Source organism: Neophocaena asiaeorientalis, unplaced genomic scaffold (assembly GCF_003031525.2).
Source record: "Neophocaena asiaeorientalis asiaeorientalis breed wild unplaced genomic scaffold, Neophocaena_asiaeorientalis_V1.1 scaffold641, whole genome shotgun sequence".
In the NCBI taxonomy this organism is placed as follows: domain Eukaryota; kingdom Metazoa; phylum Chordata; class Mammalia; order Artiodactyla; family Phocoenidae; genus Neophocaena; species Neophocaena asiaeorientalis.
Genome location: NW_020173730.1, coordinates 853,708 through 870,619, shown reverse-complemented (window position 1 = coordinate 870,619; position 16,912 = coordinate 853,708). Strand labels below are relative to the sequence as shown.

At 37.9% G+C, this 16,912-nt stretch overlaps 1 protein-coding gene across 1 annotated transcript in view; it reads left to right on the top strand.

The window, feature by feature from the left end:
- The window catches only part of SLC2A13 (solute carrier family 2 member 13), a 412,288-nt gene that overhangs the window by 66,842 nt on the left and 328,534 nt on the right, over positions 1–16,912 (top strand). Inside the window, exon 2 of the mRNA XM_024750867.1 lies at positions 12,971–13,130. Coding sequence (XP_024606635.1) covers positions 12,971–13,130 — 160 coding nt within the window. The remainder of the gene's footprint in view (positions 1–12,970; positions 13,131–16,912) is intronic.

Here is a 16,912-nt window from a genome sequence, read left to right as displayed (position 1 = left end):
TTTCAGTTCAGCTATTGTTTTCCTCATCTCTGTTAGATACTTTCTGATGTTTTCTGTCTTTGTTGAAATTCTCACTGTGTTCATCCATTGTTTTCCCAAGTTAGGTGAGCAATTTTGTGATCATTACTTTTTAACTCTTTATCAGGTCAATTATTTATGTCCGTTTCATTAAGGTTTTTTTTTTCTTTTTTATGAGGTTTTATGTTATTCTCTGTCTGGAAACATATTACTCAGTTTCTTTCTTTTCTTTCTTTCTTTTTTTTTTTTTTCTTCACCCTCTGTGTTGGTTTCTGTGTATTAAATGAAGCAACTAGGGCTTCCCTGGTGGTGCAGTGGTTGAGAGTCCACCTGCCGATGCAGGGGACATGGGTTCGTGCCCCGGTCCGGGAAGATCCCACATGACGCGGAGTGGCTGGGCCCGTGAGCCATGGCTGCTAAGCCTGCACGTCTGGAGCCTGTGCTCCGCAACGAGAGAGGCCACAACAGTGAGAGGCCCGCGTACCACAAAATAAATAAATGAAGCAACTACTTCTCTCAGTCTCGAATACAGTATTTGTCCTTGTATAGGAGATGAACCTTATTTATCATTCATCCCTGCTGTAGCTCTTGGTTGTTTTTCAAACCTTTGTGATTGTCCAAGCAGCCTATTTTATTTTTAGTAGCTCCTGGTAATTGAGGGTGTGCCAAGACCAGTCAGTGTCCCAAAGGGGAAGATCTCAGTCAGCATGTAGATTCAGGTTGATTGGGAGGCAGATGCTCAGGCCATGGCTTTTAAAGAGTGCAAATATATAGTCATGTGGGTCTGCAAGTGTAAGCTCTGAGGGCTCTCTGAGGGTGATCTGGTAGTGTCACCTGGGTAGCAGTCACAAAAATCAGGGCTTCAGACAAGTGTACTAACTCCTTTCTGGGAGATATTGATGAGCTTAGCGAGGCAGAGGTAGAGTACAAAAATGTTGTTCCCCATTCTGCTATCCCTGAGCATACCGCCATAGCTTCTAGTTGTGTGCCAAGGCTGAAGCCTGCCCCTATGGCTGAACCTCCATGACTAGCAAGGAGGCTTCTTTCACAGAAAGACTAGCGGTGTGTTTTAGTCTGCTATCTGTGTTGTGCTCTGGGGTGGTAGCCTGCCAAGTCCTGTCTTTCTGATTGTTTCAGTCCTGTGGGACCTAGGAACATAAGCCCTCCTGGCCACCAGAACCAGGTGATCAAGGGGTATCTCATAGGCAGCAGCCATAAAAACCAAGGCACCAGTCATAAAAACAGGGGAACCAGGTATGTATAAGAGCTCCCCTTGGAGAGATTCTGGTGCTCTGGAGTGCTGCAGAGGGAGAATGTAAAGTTAGTAACCTCCCTCCAAGGTCTCAGGAAAGGTTTACAGTCAGACCTTAGATGTGTGTTTAATTAGAAGCCTACCCCTCATGTTGCTGCTGTGGTGGCACGGTAATAGTCCTCTTTCACAGAAAGATGAGCTCTTGAGTCTGTTGCCTCTTCCTGTGCCCTGGGGGTGGTAGCTGTTTAAGAACTCTTTCTATGTTGGTTACAGTCATGTGGGACCTGTGAGCTAAGCCCCACTGGCCACCAGAGCCAGGTGTCATAGATGTGTTTGTTCCCTGGCTGCAGCCACAAAAATCAGTGTGTCGGACTAGTGCATAAGCTCCTTTCTGTAAGATGCTGATGAGCTGGAGTGAGAGAGAAGGAGAGTGCAAAGATTGCATTCATCAGCCTTTGTTCACTGACAGCCCCTCTGTAGGCCCTATAAGTGTGCCAAACCAGAAACCAGCCCCTCAGGCCAAAGCTTCTGGACAGGCAGATAGGCTTATTTGTGAGAAAGATTAGGGTGTGTTTTAGCCTGCTATCTGTGCAGGGCACTGAGAGTGGCCGTCTGCCAAGAACTGTCTCTCCAATTGTTACAATCCCAGGGGACCAAGGGACAAAAGCCCACTGTCCTCCAGAGCCAGGAGCTTCAGGAAATCAAGGGGCATCCCCTGGGTGGCAGCTGCCAAAAACAGGTCATGGGTGAAAACAGGCTCCAGATACGTGTAGAAGTTTCCCTCTGGGAAATACTGGAGCTCTGGAGCATGGCAGAGGGGGAGTACAAAGATGGCACCTGCTGAGGAAAGGAAAAGAATGGAAAATAAAAGAAACAAAATAAAAAGATGGTACCCACTGGCTTTAGCAAGGCAGATGAGAGTGTGCAAGATGGCACCCACTGGCTGGAGCATAAAGATGGCACCTGGGGGAAAGGGAAAATAAAGTGTTGTGGTGGGGAGATGGTGCCTGCCAGGTTTAGCAAGGCAGAGAGAGAGCAGGACAATGGCTCCCACCAGCCCGCATATCCATAGAGTATCCCAGGAGGCCCCTGCCCCTCAGACCAACACTTTATTTAAAAGTCGAAAATGAGTCTCTTTCGTAAAAAGTCTGGTCACTTTTCAGAGGGCCGCTTCTCCACTGGAACCTGGGTGGATGCGTCTGTGCACTGGCCCTTTAGGAGCCATTCCTCAGTTCATCCCAGCCTCGTTGGTCTCATGGGTGTGAGTCCTGCTGGTCTTCAAAGCTAGATGTTTTGGGGGCTCATCTCTCAGGTGCCCATATTAAAAGTTGGGGTGCTGGATGTTGTTTGCCTCTCATTTGCCTGATGTGAAGCAGTTGCTCTGCCAGTGTTTAGGTTTTTTTTCAGAGGAAATTGTTCCATAAATAGCTGTAGATTTGGTGTGTCTGTGAGAAGAGGTGAGTTCAGAGTCTTCTTAGGTTGCCATCTTGAACTGGAACTTCTGCTTTCCGTTCTTGGAGAACATCTCAAATTGATGTTCCACACTGGTTCAAATTTCACACATACTTATCTCTATTATTTACTGCCTCCAATATGGTGTTTACTTATGTAATTATATATTCTGCTATTAAATTTTTAGCATTCTTGCAACCCTTCTGTACCCTACCTATTTCGCTGTTTAATTCTATTCTTTTGTCTTTTTACTTAAACCAATTCCCTCCACCTTGCTCTCTTCTTGCATTTTAGGTAAGGCCCAACCCCATATTGAAGAACAGCTTAAACAGTTTTTGAAGGGTGTGTTCATTTATTATTTTGCCACTTTAATATTTTCTTTAATAGTTCCTTCTATTTTACTCCTCAACTCATTATATCTATTGGATGAATATTTCTATAGGTAACTTCTAGCCCTGAGCTTATCTTACTCTGTATATATTTCTTAAGTATTTTATCTGTTCCTACAGCAATTCACAGATTTTAGCTCCCGCTTAGGTCCACACTGTTGTTGTCCTTAGATGTCACTTAGAGCTAAATATGACAAAGCACCACTTACGTTGCTGTCTGCTAAATTCACTGCCTTGATGAGAAGGTATTGATTTCTTATTAACCTTTGTGCATTCCATTTGTCAGGTGTAAAAGCATACTGCTTCTGCTTTTGTAGCATTTCATACAGCTGTCTTTCTCTTATAACCTTGAAACTCTATTGTAAGAAATTTCTTACATATCTAGTAATTTCTATATTTGCTCTCTCTCTCCATAAAGAAATTTTTTCCTTCTCTGTTATTTTCCTTCCTTGGTTACATCTGTGTGTTCCAGGAACACTTCTTTTTTCACCTTATCTGAATGCTGGAATGTTATACTGTTACTTAAAATGATTTTGTACTATAAGGGTGCTAAACCAGTATCAAGAGTGTTGTATATGGCTACATAGGGATGTGTTTTGTTTGGCTGTTTTCATTGGCCTATAGTGTATTGTACCTTAGTTGTTATGTAAGCAGCTTTCTACCTTATATCTTATGCTCAGTCAGCTTCTATATTTATGGTACCTGCCTAGCTTATGTAAGAAGTTTGAAACTCCTTAATGGAAAAGAATAGTTAGAATGAAAATATTTGCAGTATAATGAGTTAAAGTTACCTTTAAAGACTTATGGAAAAAACACTGCAAGTTATAACCAAATTTTAATAGTGGTTATCTACGGATGGTGTGCTTAAAGGGGATTTTTAATTACCTTACTTCTTGTAGTTCCAAATTTTCCCTAATAAATAATATATTTAGTATAAAACCAATCTATTAAGACTAACTTAAAAGGATATGGTTTTGTGTATGCATCCTATAGTATTAAGCGACAACCGTTAAGCCCAGGTCTGTGCTTGACACGTAGACCAATTATAGTTCAGAAGGTACATGAGATATGAACATTCCATTAAAGGGCTTGTAGTCCTGCTTTGAGAAACAATGTGATACAGGCTCTACTGAGATGTTACCAGTAAAAAAGGACATTGGCAGATCAATAGAATATTCTCAAGTAATAAAAACGGAAGGGGGCATTTAGGTTGTGAGAGACTTTACTGAGTTGAAATGATGGTGATATGTTTGTAATGCCTCGTTAGGAGGTTTTTTAACGCTGTAGAACGTGAACTTTGGTAGTTATCCCCATAGATAGAATCTTTCTCATAACCTGACGCTTCTGTTACAGGCACTTGGTGTTGTATATATTTTCATCACTTTGCGGCCTACTGCTCTTTGAAGTTGCCCAGCAGTTTTTATGTGCCTTAAGCCTTATTTTTCAGAAAAGAAACAAAAACAAAAACTGGATTCTAAAGTGGTAAATGTAGATCTACATTTACCAGATTATGTAGTATCTACATAATCTGGTAAATGTAGATACTTGATTTTAGAAGAGTGCAGACATACCAGTCCTGGGCAGGACAGCCGAACTGAAACAACTACAGTGAGGGATACTGTTTGTTTGGACAGATTATTTTTATTTAAAATTTTTCTTTAGAGATCATAGAGCAGTAATTTACAAAATGAAATTAGGACCTCATAATCATTCTTGTTCAAGAAGCATTATTATTAAAAGGTAGCTTCATGTGCTTCTAAGAAGCTAATTAGTTGCTGCCTGGCTTATCATGCTGAGAGGCTGCTGTGATTCATGGGAATTTACCCATCACAACAGGATTTTCTAATGCTATTTGGTTATGAAATTATTTATACTTCTGACTCAGGGCTTTAAAAAGGCTTCCAGCAGATTCTGAAAGCCAACTTTTGAGCTCAAGAGCATTTTGTGCCATTTATGGTGAATCAGCTTGGCAGTATAAGAATGGTTGAATTGGGTTGCGCTGTAGTACCTGAGAGACAGTGTTCTGGTGAGGCTCCTCAAGCTAAACATGATAATGAGTTTTCATTGATGTAGACCTCTTTATTTTCTTAGAAATCAAACTTTTAAAAAATATTCAGAAACAATACCAACACAGGTTTTTGTGGTTGTATTTACTCTAATAAGCTATTAACAAGAACTTGTACCACTACATTCTTTATGTTAATTTCAATTCATGAGTTTAGTATGGATAATTAAGAATTTGTTCTTTCTTTATGAGATATTTATTTTATTTAATTAGTGATTTGAATAGGGCAGAAATCAAAAGCTCTTTATAGAATACTCCTAAACTTTAAATATCATTAATTACATCCATTTGTGAAGCACTTAGTTCTTAATTTGCAGGATCTCATACAATATTACTTAACTGTCCTTCATAAGAAGGACAGTTGTTGTTTCCCCAAAGTGGAAAGGAGATTTTGGGGTGACATAGCCTTAATGTTGAAGGTTTTTCCAGAGTAGACATCATGTTTAGAAATCCACAAATGATGGCTCGCCAGGTTGTTTTATTGACAGCAGAGTGAGTTAACAAGGCCTGTGCTTAACATTTGCATATTGGACAAATGTGAGTAGTGAACATGAAGCCTACTACTACTCTTCCTGATCATTGGCATTCTTTTATAGTTCTCCATTTTCATAAGGCAGTTTTATGAAAGGAGACTTTAAACTCGTCTAGCTTGAAATTATACAGTAATCACATTCAGTTCTCATTTTTCTTACTAATTCATCTGAGCTCTTTAACATGACACCTGCTGGCAGTAAGTCACATAGCAGGTAGTAGGAGCAGGGAAGAGATCAGACTCTTCTGCCTTTCGAAGTTCATACGTGCTCACTAAGGTAATAGGGCCAAAAGTAAAATGTTCCTGAGAAATTTCCAAAGGGTCACATTTGAAATAGAGGCATGGCAGTCTGTCTTCCAGTGACACATTACAAAGATTAGGGGATGTGAGTCTATGAGATCCACTTTGATGTTAACTTGCTATGGGACTTTATGAAAACTTCTTATTGTCTGCCTCTGAGGCTGGGGTTCTTTACCTTTCCTAAGGGGATAGTGAATGATACCTGTCCCACCTACCTATTGAAAGGATGACCTTACATGAAATACAAAATGGTAACATAAAAAGATTGTAGAAAATAATATAGTATTCAAGGGTAAGGTAGATGCTTGCTGGTCACTTCTTTTCTTTCTTCCTTCTTAAATATTGGAATTTTTCAGGACTCAGTTCTAGGCATTCTTCTTGGGTTCCATTTCTGGGAAATCTCATCCTTCCCATGGTTTCCGTTATATGTACCATCCACACAGAACCATCTTTTGAGCTCCAGGTATTTGTATAACTCCCAGACTCCACTGGGCCCAGTCCAGTCTCAGTTTGGAATTGCATTTAAAGAAATACAGTCCAGCAACTAAAAGTAATTAAATAGTAATACTACTCCTTACTTGAGTCTCAAAGAATATAATAGCATGGAGGTTATAATTCAGCAATATTTCAAAAAATCTTTTATCCACTCCCACCCGCACTCCAACCTCAGTCAGTCCCTGAGTTATGGGCTCCCATTTTTCCATACTGAGCCTGAGACTCTCACTCACAACTCCCTGCAGTCTGTTTTCATTTGAACTTCTCACAAACCAGATCTTTGGCCCATGTTTTCTTCATCCTTTTTTGCCTAGCATTATAACAGCCCAAGAACTAGGTGACAAACACCAGATTCTCGCTTGAGGATGAGAGAGGAAGGAAAGGTTAGTTAGTTTGGCAAAGGCTCCTATTTGGGTAGGAGAAAAGAGGAGGCTGGGAACATTTACATGTAAATAATCTATATTCCCAGCGTACTTGTGGAGTGTTCTACTTGTTCTCTACTTGTATATTTCACAGAGCACCTCTGACTCAGCCTGTCTAAAACTTGACCTTACTATCTTCCATACAAATTTGCTTCTCCTCTAATATCTTCATGCAAAGTATCTATCGTGCTTCTCGTTGCTTATTCCGGACATCTGAACGTCATCCTCAAATTTTTCCTCTCCTTCACAGTTCCATTCACGTTCTCTTCAGCCTCGATACTGAATACATACTTCTAGAGTCTCTCCATTTTACTCCATATCTGCTGCTGCCACTGAACTCCTTGTTCCCCAGCAATCCATTTTCCGTACTCCAACCAGAATGATCCTTTAAAAACATGAATCTGATCATGCCTTTTCCTCCTTTACACTGTTCAAAGGTTTCTGAGTACTAAGCCCTTAATAATGGCCTCTAAGATCCTGTATACTCCGGTTGGTCTCTGCTTATGTCTCTAAAAATAGTCCCTTCCTCAACAGGATGCATTTCTTCCTGCCTCAAGGCCTTTGTTTAAGCTGGTCTGGTTGTCTAAAGTATCTTTCACCCTCCTCACCCTCCACCCTGCCCCCCAACCTCCTCATCCAAGGTTTCTCTGGCTCCTCAGGCTGGGCCCGTCCCTTTGATGAGACCCATTGCTCTTGAAATCGAATTACTTGTTCCCACACATTTTGCACAGTAGATCCTAAGCTCCACGAGGGATGAAGTGCTCTCTCCTGTAGCACTTCATCCCTCGTGGTTAGCACAGTGCCCAGCTCAGATCAAGTATTAGTTGAGCACTTGCTGATTAAAGGATACTTCTTCCATGATTTGGGCTTTGTCTGTCTCTCATCTCCATATATATTCTGCTTCACACTCTATTTACCCCTGAGAAAATTGATTTCATATTTTTTAAGCCCGTGCTCTTCTTTGCAGAATTGTCTTCCCAGTCCTTCCTAGCTACCACTTAATCATTGTCAGCACCTCAAAATAGAAACCAATGTGTAGCTGCACTGTGTCCCTTACCATGGTATTTTGAAATTATTTGATTGCATGTTTTTGTGAGTAGGGCTGTATGTGGCTTCCTTTATAGCAGGGGCAGTATTTTTGTTTACTTCTCATCTTGATAATCCCAGCACCTAACAAGGTCACACTGAATCAAAAAAGTTGGCATACTCATAAGTAGAGGTATTGTAATAATAAAAATAACTGCTGACATTATTGATTATTTTCTGTGTGCTAGGCACAATTTTAAGTTCTTTCACACTACTAACTTATTGAATCATCTCAACTCCTATGAAGGAGTTACTTTTATTCTTCAAATTTATAAATGAACTAGAGACCCAGAAAGGTTAAATAAGTTGTCCAGACTTAGCCAGCTTGTAAGTGGCAAGGCTGGAATTTAAACCCACTGTTTGCGGAGCCTACCCACCTCTGTGGGACAGTCACTGTAGTCATAGTGCTTTCAAAATTGAGTTCTGGAATCTTTGATTCAAATTCTGTTTCTACTTACCTGTATGACCTGGGGTAAGGTCCTTCTCTGTAAAGTGGGGATAATTATATGTCCTTTATAGGGATGTTCTGACGATTAAATAAAATAATCAGTCCATCTGTAATATCTAATGGGATGTAGGCAGTTGTAACAGCATTAAGTCAGTGTGAGCACTTGGACAGATCTTTTGGGATTCTTTCCAACTCTAAATCCAGTGAGTTTTTATAGTATTTTAGTCTTCCATTTGCCATTTACTTTTCAATGTTCTGGTATTTATTCTTAATAATCAACATTTATAAGGGCCTGAGGACATCTCTGCGTTTGCTATCAAGTGAAATCTAAGGGCTTTGTGAAAAGCTTGTGCTGCCTAAAACTACAGTGCTGATTTCCCATGCTCAAGTCCCCTGCTAGGTGGCTGAGTAAAAATCTCTGGCTAAAGAGAGCAGCTGAATTACAGCCAGACCAAAGCAGAAAAAGAAATCTAATCAGTTACTGTTACCTGATTTTGAAAGTTTATTGAGATGTTCTAATCATAAAAGAACTAAAAAGAATATACAGTTAACAGGTCAACATTTGCAGCTAATGTTTCCTCTTTCCAAGTTAAATAAAAGTCGATTTAGAGTAGTCTGTGCTATTAAATTGATTAGCAGTCAGATGGAAACTTTCAGCAGTTTAGGTGATGATTCATTTATAACGACTATTCATAGTTTGTCTACTAATATTTGCTTATTATTTTATGAAACTCATAAAATCATATGATTTTTTTCACCATCACCATATACCGACAAGCACTACAGTAGCAAATAACATTGGTAGAAAATACAGAGTATATAGTTCTGAGACTTAATGGTCTGACTTGTGTACAAACTCAATAAATGCTTACCAGTAGTTTTACAACAATACAGTGAATATTCCAGAAGTAGATATATGTACTATTTAAATAAATCTTCTTGATCTGTTTATTTGTTCTACCTTTGAACAAAGCAAACAAATACATAGCAAAAAAATATCTAAAATAGATGAAATTGGAGATGATTGTGGCATCAGGAAGGAGTTTAGTTCACAGAATAAGTACCATGAAGTCCAAAACACTTGGTAGAGGTGTGCCTCTCTGACTTCTACATAAAAAGGGAGATAAAAGATGGCTATGTGATTTATAGTGCCCATAAACAAACAGAAGTCAGTTATTGAGAAACACAACTATTGCAGCTGCTGAGACTAGAGAGGAGTTTCTCCTTTGTCGGAATGTGGTAAATGGCAACTTTTCAGCCCTTGTACAGAAAACACAGCCACAGGATTTCTTAGTGCTGATACCTTCAATAGCAGCAGGCTATTTATTTTATTTTATTTTATTATTATTTCTTTTTGCGGTACGCGGGCCTCTCACTGTTGTGGCCTCTCGCATTGTGGAGCACAGGCTCCGGACGCGCAGGCTCGGCGGCCATGGCTCATGGACCCAGCCGCTCCATGGCATGTGGGATCTTTCCGGACCGGGGCACGAACCCGTGTCCCCTGCATTGGCAGGCGGACTCTCAACCACTGCGCCACCGGGGAAGCCCAGCAGCAGGCTATTTTTTGACATCGTAAAGATCAATTCATTAAAAACAATTCTACATGGGTCTATTATGCAACCCATTGATGTTCTTGCTTAAACTGGGTATCTGTTTATAGTATCTACAAATATAAAAAGATTTAATTACTTTAGATAATCCTTTTTTTCACTATGCTTTTGCTGACTGTTGATTAGATGTTAGATTTATGTTAAATAACCAGACATATCTGGAAACTGGAAGTGCCACTGGGAAGTGAGCTAGATATGGCCAGCAGGGCAAAGATTTTCTCTTAAGAAATAATTTAGAATTGGCTCAAAGTTGTATACCATAGAACTGTAATTTTTTAAATATGTGGTGAGCATCAGGATCACTTGTAGGATTTTTAAAAGACAGGCTCATCTCCCACCTCTGTAGTTTTCTACTTAATATATTTGGGTGGGTGAGGTGAATGCATCTGCATTTTATTTTTATTTATTTATTTATTTATTTTAAAACATCTTTATTGGAGTATAATTGCTTTACAATGGTGTGTTACTTTCTGCTGCATAACAAAGTGAATCAACTATCCGTATACATATATCCCCATATCTCCTCCCTCTTGTGTCTCCCTCCCTCCCACCCTCCCTATCCCACCCATCTAGGTGGACACAAAGCACCGAGTTGATCTCCCTGTGCTATTCAGCTGCTTCCTGCTAACGATCTATTTTACATTTCTATATAATTTGTAGTGCATATATGTCCATGCCACTCTCTCTCTTCCTCCCAGCTTACCCTTCCCTCTCCCCGGGTCCTCAAGTCCATTCTCTACGTCTATGTCTTTATTCCTGTCATGCCCCTAGCTTCTTCAGAACGATTTTTTTTTTTTAAATTCCATATATATGTATTAGCATATGGTATTTGTTTTTCTATTTCTGACTTACTTCATTCTGTATGAGTCTCTAGGTCCATCCATGTCTCTACAACTGACCCAATTTCATTCCTTTTTATGGCTGAGTAATATTCCATTGTATATATGTGCCACATCTTCTTTATCCATTCATCTGTCGATGGACACTTAGGTTGCTTCCATGTCCTGGCTATTGTAAATAGTGCTGCAATGAACATTATGGTAAATGACTCTTTTTCAGTTATGATTTTCTCAGGGCATATGCCCGGTAGTGCGATTGCTGGGTCGTATGCTAGTTCTATTTTTCATTTCTTAAGGAACCTGCATACTGTTCTCCATAGTGGCTGTATCAATTTACAGTCCCACCAACAGTGCAAAAGGGTTCCCTTTTCACCACACCCTCTCCAGCATTTATTGTTTGTAGGATTTTTTGATGATGGCCATTCTGACTGGTGTGAGGTGATACCTCATTGTAGTTTTGATTGGCATTTCTCTAATGATTAGTGATGTTGAGCATCCTTTCATGTGTTTGTTGGCAATCTGTATATCTTCTTTGGAGAAATGTCTATTTAGGTCTTCTGCCCATTTTTGGATTGGGTTGTTTGTTTTTTTGATATTGAGCTGCATGAGCTGCTTGTATATTTTGGAGATTAACCCTTTGTTACTTGCTTCATTTGCAAATATTTTCTCCCATTCTGAGGGTTGTCTTTTCATCTTGTTTACAGTTTCCTTTGCTGTGCAAAAGCTTTTAAGTTTCATTAGGTCCCATTTGTTTATTTTTGTTTTTATTTCCATTTCTCTAGGAGGTGGGTCAAAAAGGATCTTGCTATGATTTATGTCATAGAGTGTTCTGTCTATGTTTTCCTCTAAGAGTTTTATAGTGTCTGGTCTTACATTTAGGTCTTTAATCCATTTTGAGTTTACTTTTGTGAATGGTGTTAAGGAGTGTTCTAATTTCATTCTTTTACATGTAGCTGTCCAGTTTTCCCAGCACCACTTATTGAAGAGGCTGTCTTTTCTCCATTGTATACTCTTGCCTCCTTTATCAAAGATAAGATGTCCATATGTGTGTGGGTTTTGTCTCTGGGCTTTCTATCTTGTTCCATTGATCTATATTTCTTTTTTTGTGCCAGTACCATACTGTCTTGATTACTGTAGCTTTTTAATATAGTCTGAAGTCAGGGAGCCTGAATCCACCAGCTCCGTTTTTCTTTCGCAAGATTGCTTTGGCCATTTGGGCTGTTTTGTGTTTCCATACAAATTGTGAATTTTTTTTGTTCTAGTTCTGTGAAAAATGCCATTGGTAGTTTGATAGGGATTGCATTGAATCTGTAGCATCTTCATTTTTAAAAAAAGACACACAAGTGATTCTAGTGATCCGTGAAGTTTGAGAATTGCCACCATAGATTATGCTGTATTAATTTTATATAGAAAAAAGTTTAAAGCGTATATAACCAAATACACGTTATCCACAAAACCATCTGTTTTATGGTTAAGATCATCTGTTTTTGAAGACTGTAAATTCCCAAGTTACTATTCATTGTAAGCTGTTTCTGAAATGTACATCTAGCCAGTTGAGTAAGGTGATTTAATGTATAGACATCTAATTAGTAAACCAATTAAGAGTTTTGGCATGTCTACTGGAAATGATGACTTTGAATAGTTAAATATGTATTTTGGGATAATTTTTTATTCTTGCCATTGTCTGATTACATTTCCATATGGACCAACAATATTTCAATAATTATATTCTATCTAGAGAGCATTTTCCTATTTTTAGTTTTCAAAAAGTTATAAAGCATACTGACATACATTCTAAAGTTATCTGAGATCTCTAGGGGTACTTTCGTTTGTAGGCTTTCAAGTGATGATATGAAAAATGATACTCAGAGATTGGTATCTCACATCTTATCTGCAGTAGTCACTACTTATAAACAAAATCTTTAAATATGTGGTAAACCTTTGTTTAAAGTAGAAAACTAAGCCCGTATATGTGTGTGTATGTCTTAATCTGTCTTAATATCTATGACAACAGAAATCTTGGATAAATGTCTAATGTTTACTTTTTATTGTTCCTTTATAGGCATTGCTTCTATGACAGTGCCAGTGTACATCGCTGAGGTCTCACCCCCCAATTTAAGAGGTCGATTAGTCACCATTAATACCCTCTTCATCACGGGAGGGCAGTTCTTTGCAAGTGTTGTCGATGGAGCCTTCAGTTATCTCCAGAAAGATGGATGGAGGTCTGTAAATAGTTCTTACATTTAATTTTCAAATAGATTATGAGTATTTAGGGTATGGAAGAAAAATTGAGAAATGATAGAAAAAATATAGGGTATTTTGAATCATTATAGCTAGTTTATATGATGGCGTTCAGCAAAATTGAAAGTGGACAAGAAGCTGATATTTATTTTTAATGATAGACAAGGAACCTACCATTAAGAATTGATATTTACAGGGTGTTTTAGCATTTAGGTGACGTTACTCACAATGTGTGATATATTTTGCAATATTTGTTTAAAAATGAATGCAGCAATAAATATGCATGGAGTTTTTGAATTGTATCAGTGATTGACAAGCTGTTTATAAACTGCAGATATAACTAACATCCTTTTGGGATTTAGGTAGCTACATTCTAATCTGAATGAAAGAAAACTCAGTCTTTAAAGGTACAGGTTTAGTTATATAAAAAGATGTTATATATGTAAAACTTAAATACACAAATTATTTATGATCATTATTTGGCTTACTTTGAATCAAAAGAGATGAGAAAAATGTTTTAAAAACTGCTTTAAAATATTTTCAAACCTAATATTGTAAAACAAGCTGATCTTATATTAAAGCTTAAAGATATTATGGCCTCTGGATTTTGATATACTTCATGGTATTCAAAACAACAGATTCATGTAACCCTTCCAGGGTTTTAAATTTTAATAAAATTTCCCTATACTCTGTATAGGTGCTGGAGAGAAAATATTCCACAAGACAGACTTCTGGTGTGTTAGCATGGTGCTTAAACTATTGAAGTTAATTCTTAACAGCTGAAGAAAAAGGGTCTGCTGCTATGTGGATGTAGGGAATTAAACTTACATATGTAAGCAGCACAATTAATCGAAGCTATTGAAGACTTAGGCTGATGAAGTTTTGTTAAGTCATGTGAGAAAACTCACTGAAGGCAGTTAGGGTGTATGTTTGTCCGGACCATTAAAGAGAGGACACATTTCTTTAAAATATTAGCTGTGTCTGCACATGTTGCTAAACCACTTTCTACCTCTGAAGGAATGAATCTCCGAAAAAGTGAGAAATTACTGAAAAATTGAAGAGGCAAGAACTTCATCTTTCTTTTCCACTCTGTAGAAGAACAGAAAGTGGGAGATGATAGCTTGTTACCAGCGTGACCTGGTATTTTGAGTTTTTACTGGAAGCTCAATGGAAGTCAGTTAATCTTTCAGCCCCACATAGCTTTAAGATCTAAATTATCTATTTACATTTTGTTAAGGAATTTTATTAATGTAACCAATATAGAAATATATATCTGCTTTTATTAAAAATCTGTTTTTAAATGAAAACATATAAATTACATGAGTCATGTTTTTAATCCAAGTATCACAATTTATTTTTATGTATTTATTTTATTAATTGTAAAAATTAAGCAATTTATTTAAACTAAAAAGAGAGTTTACCCATTTCCCCCATCCCCCACCCACCACGTCTGGAAACCCCTAGTCTGTTCTCTGTATATATGAGCTTGGGTTTTTGTTTATTTGCTTTTTTATTTTGCTTTTTTTCCTTAGATTCCACATATAAGAAAGCTCATACAGTGTTTGTCTTTATCTGTCTTATTTCATGTAGCATAGTGCCCTCAAGGTCCATCCATGTTGCAAATGGCAAGATCTCACTCTTTTTTATGACTGAATAATATTCCATTGTGTGTATATATACCACATTTCCTTTATCAATTCATCCATCAATGTTGGACAATTAGGTTGTTTCCAAATCTTGGCTATTGTAAATAATGCTGCAATGAACATGGGAATACAGATATACGTATCTTTTTGAATTAGTGTTTTCATTTTCTTCAGATAAATATGTAGAAGTAAAATTGCTGGATCTTACGGTAGTTCTATTTTTAATTTTTTGAGCAACCTCCATACTGTTTTCCACAGTGGCTGCACCATTTTACAATCCCACCAACAATGCACAAGGGTTCCCTTTTCTCTACATCCTCACCAACATTTGTTATCTCTTGTCTTTTTGATGACAGCCATCCTAACAGGTGTGAGGTGATAGCTCATTGTGGTTTTGATTTGCATTTTCTTGATGATTAGTGATTTTGAGCATCTTTTCATGTACCTGTTGGCCATCAGAATGTCTTCTTTGGAAAAAATGTCTATTCAGATGCTCTGCTCATTTTTTAATCAGATTGTTTGCGTTTTTGCTATTGAGTTTATATGAAATCTTTATATACTTTGGATATTAACCCCTTATCAAATATGTGATTTGCAAATATTTTCTCCCATTCAGTAGGTTGCCTTTTCATTTTGTTGATGGTTTCCTTTGTTGTGCAAAAGTTTTTAGTATGATATAGTCCCGCTTATTTATTTTTGCTTTTGTTGCTTTTACTTTTGTTCTCAGATTCAAAATTTATCTCCAAGACCTATCTCAAGGAGTTTACTGCCTATGTTTTCTTCTAGGAGTGTTATGATTTCAGGTCTTCTGTTCAAGTTTTTAATCCATTTTGAGTTAAGTTTGTGTATGGTGTAAGATTTATTCTTTTGCTTGTGGCTGTCCAGTTTTCCCAACACCACTTAAATATAGCAATTTAGGTACCTTTTCTCAGTACTGGGTTAAGAAAGAAAGAAAGATACAGTAGTGAAAATAATTTATGAATGTAGTATCCCTGTGCAGAAGTGGAGGTCTTAGGATAGGCATTAGAACACTTTTGAGAGGCAGGGTGACGTAGTGATAGACAGAGCTGGATTTAAATCTGTTTTCAGTGAGTAATTAGCTACAAGCTTTGGACAAGTTACTTAGTTCCCCTGAAATTCACTTTTGTCATTGTAAAAAATGCGACCAAAGATGCTTATCTTGTAAGGGTATTGTGGGATCTAAATTAATTATTGTATATAAAGTACTCAGCACAGTGTTTGGCACATGGCAAATACTCAATAAATGATGAATCACGTTATTATTTACTATTCTGATGAATGCATAGAAGATGGGTACTACTAGAGGTAAATTGTAAGGGAGGTTGAAGGAAACACATTCTAAGACCTCTGGTTTCTTAACCAGTAAAGTTGTGGCTTGGAGGTGCTAGGGCAGAGGCCTAGAGAAAAAAAATGTTAAATGCTTATATCTACCATAGAAAGTACAAGAAGGAAAAGACTAAAGACAAAAATGATTTTCTAAATAACCATGAGATCCCAGCTGATGTTGGAGGCAGAAAGTTGCAGTAAAGTGAAGTAGCACACCTGTGTGAATTTTTCCCATAATATTGGAGAACCCAGGGGTGAAAAAATAAAATAAGAGGATGGAAAACAGACTTGGGCTAGTATTCAGACCAGTGCATTAACATATCAGATCACTTTGAATCCACTTAGTTTTTGTAAAAATACATGTTTATTTGTGTATACATGCAAATATATCTACTTTTCTTCTTACAAGTGAATTTTCTGTGTACTATTTTCTTCTATTTTTCAGCATCCTTAGCTATGTGTTTACCTCATCTGATTCCTGGACTCATAGGAATGTGGTTACAAGCAAGTGAAAATTGGAGTATTACCTAAGCATCAACATTAGAATTATCAGCAATTATAACTTACTCATGATTATAACAAGATAATTCATCATTTTGTGGCCATGTATTCCAAAAGTTCTAAGGAAATGTGGTTTTAAATATTTCATATAAAATTTCTTTCTCGGGCTTCCCTGGTGGCCTAGTGGTTGAGAGTCCGCCTGCGGATGCCAGGGGACGCGGGTTCGTGACCCGGTCCGGGAAGATCCCACATGCCGCGGAGCGGCTGGG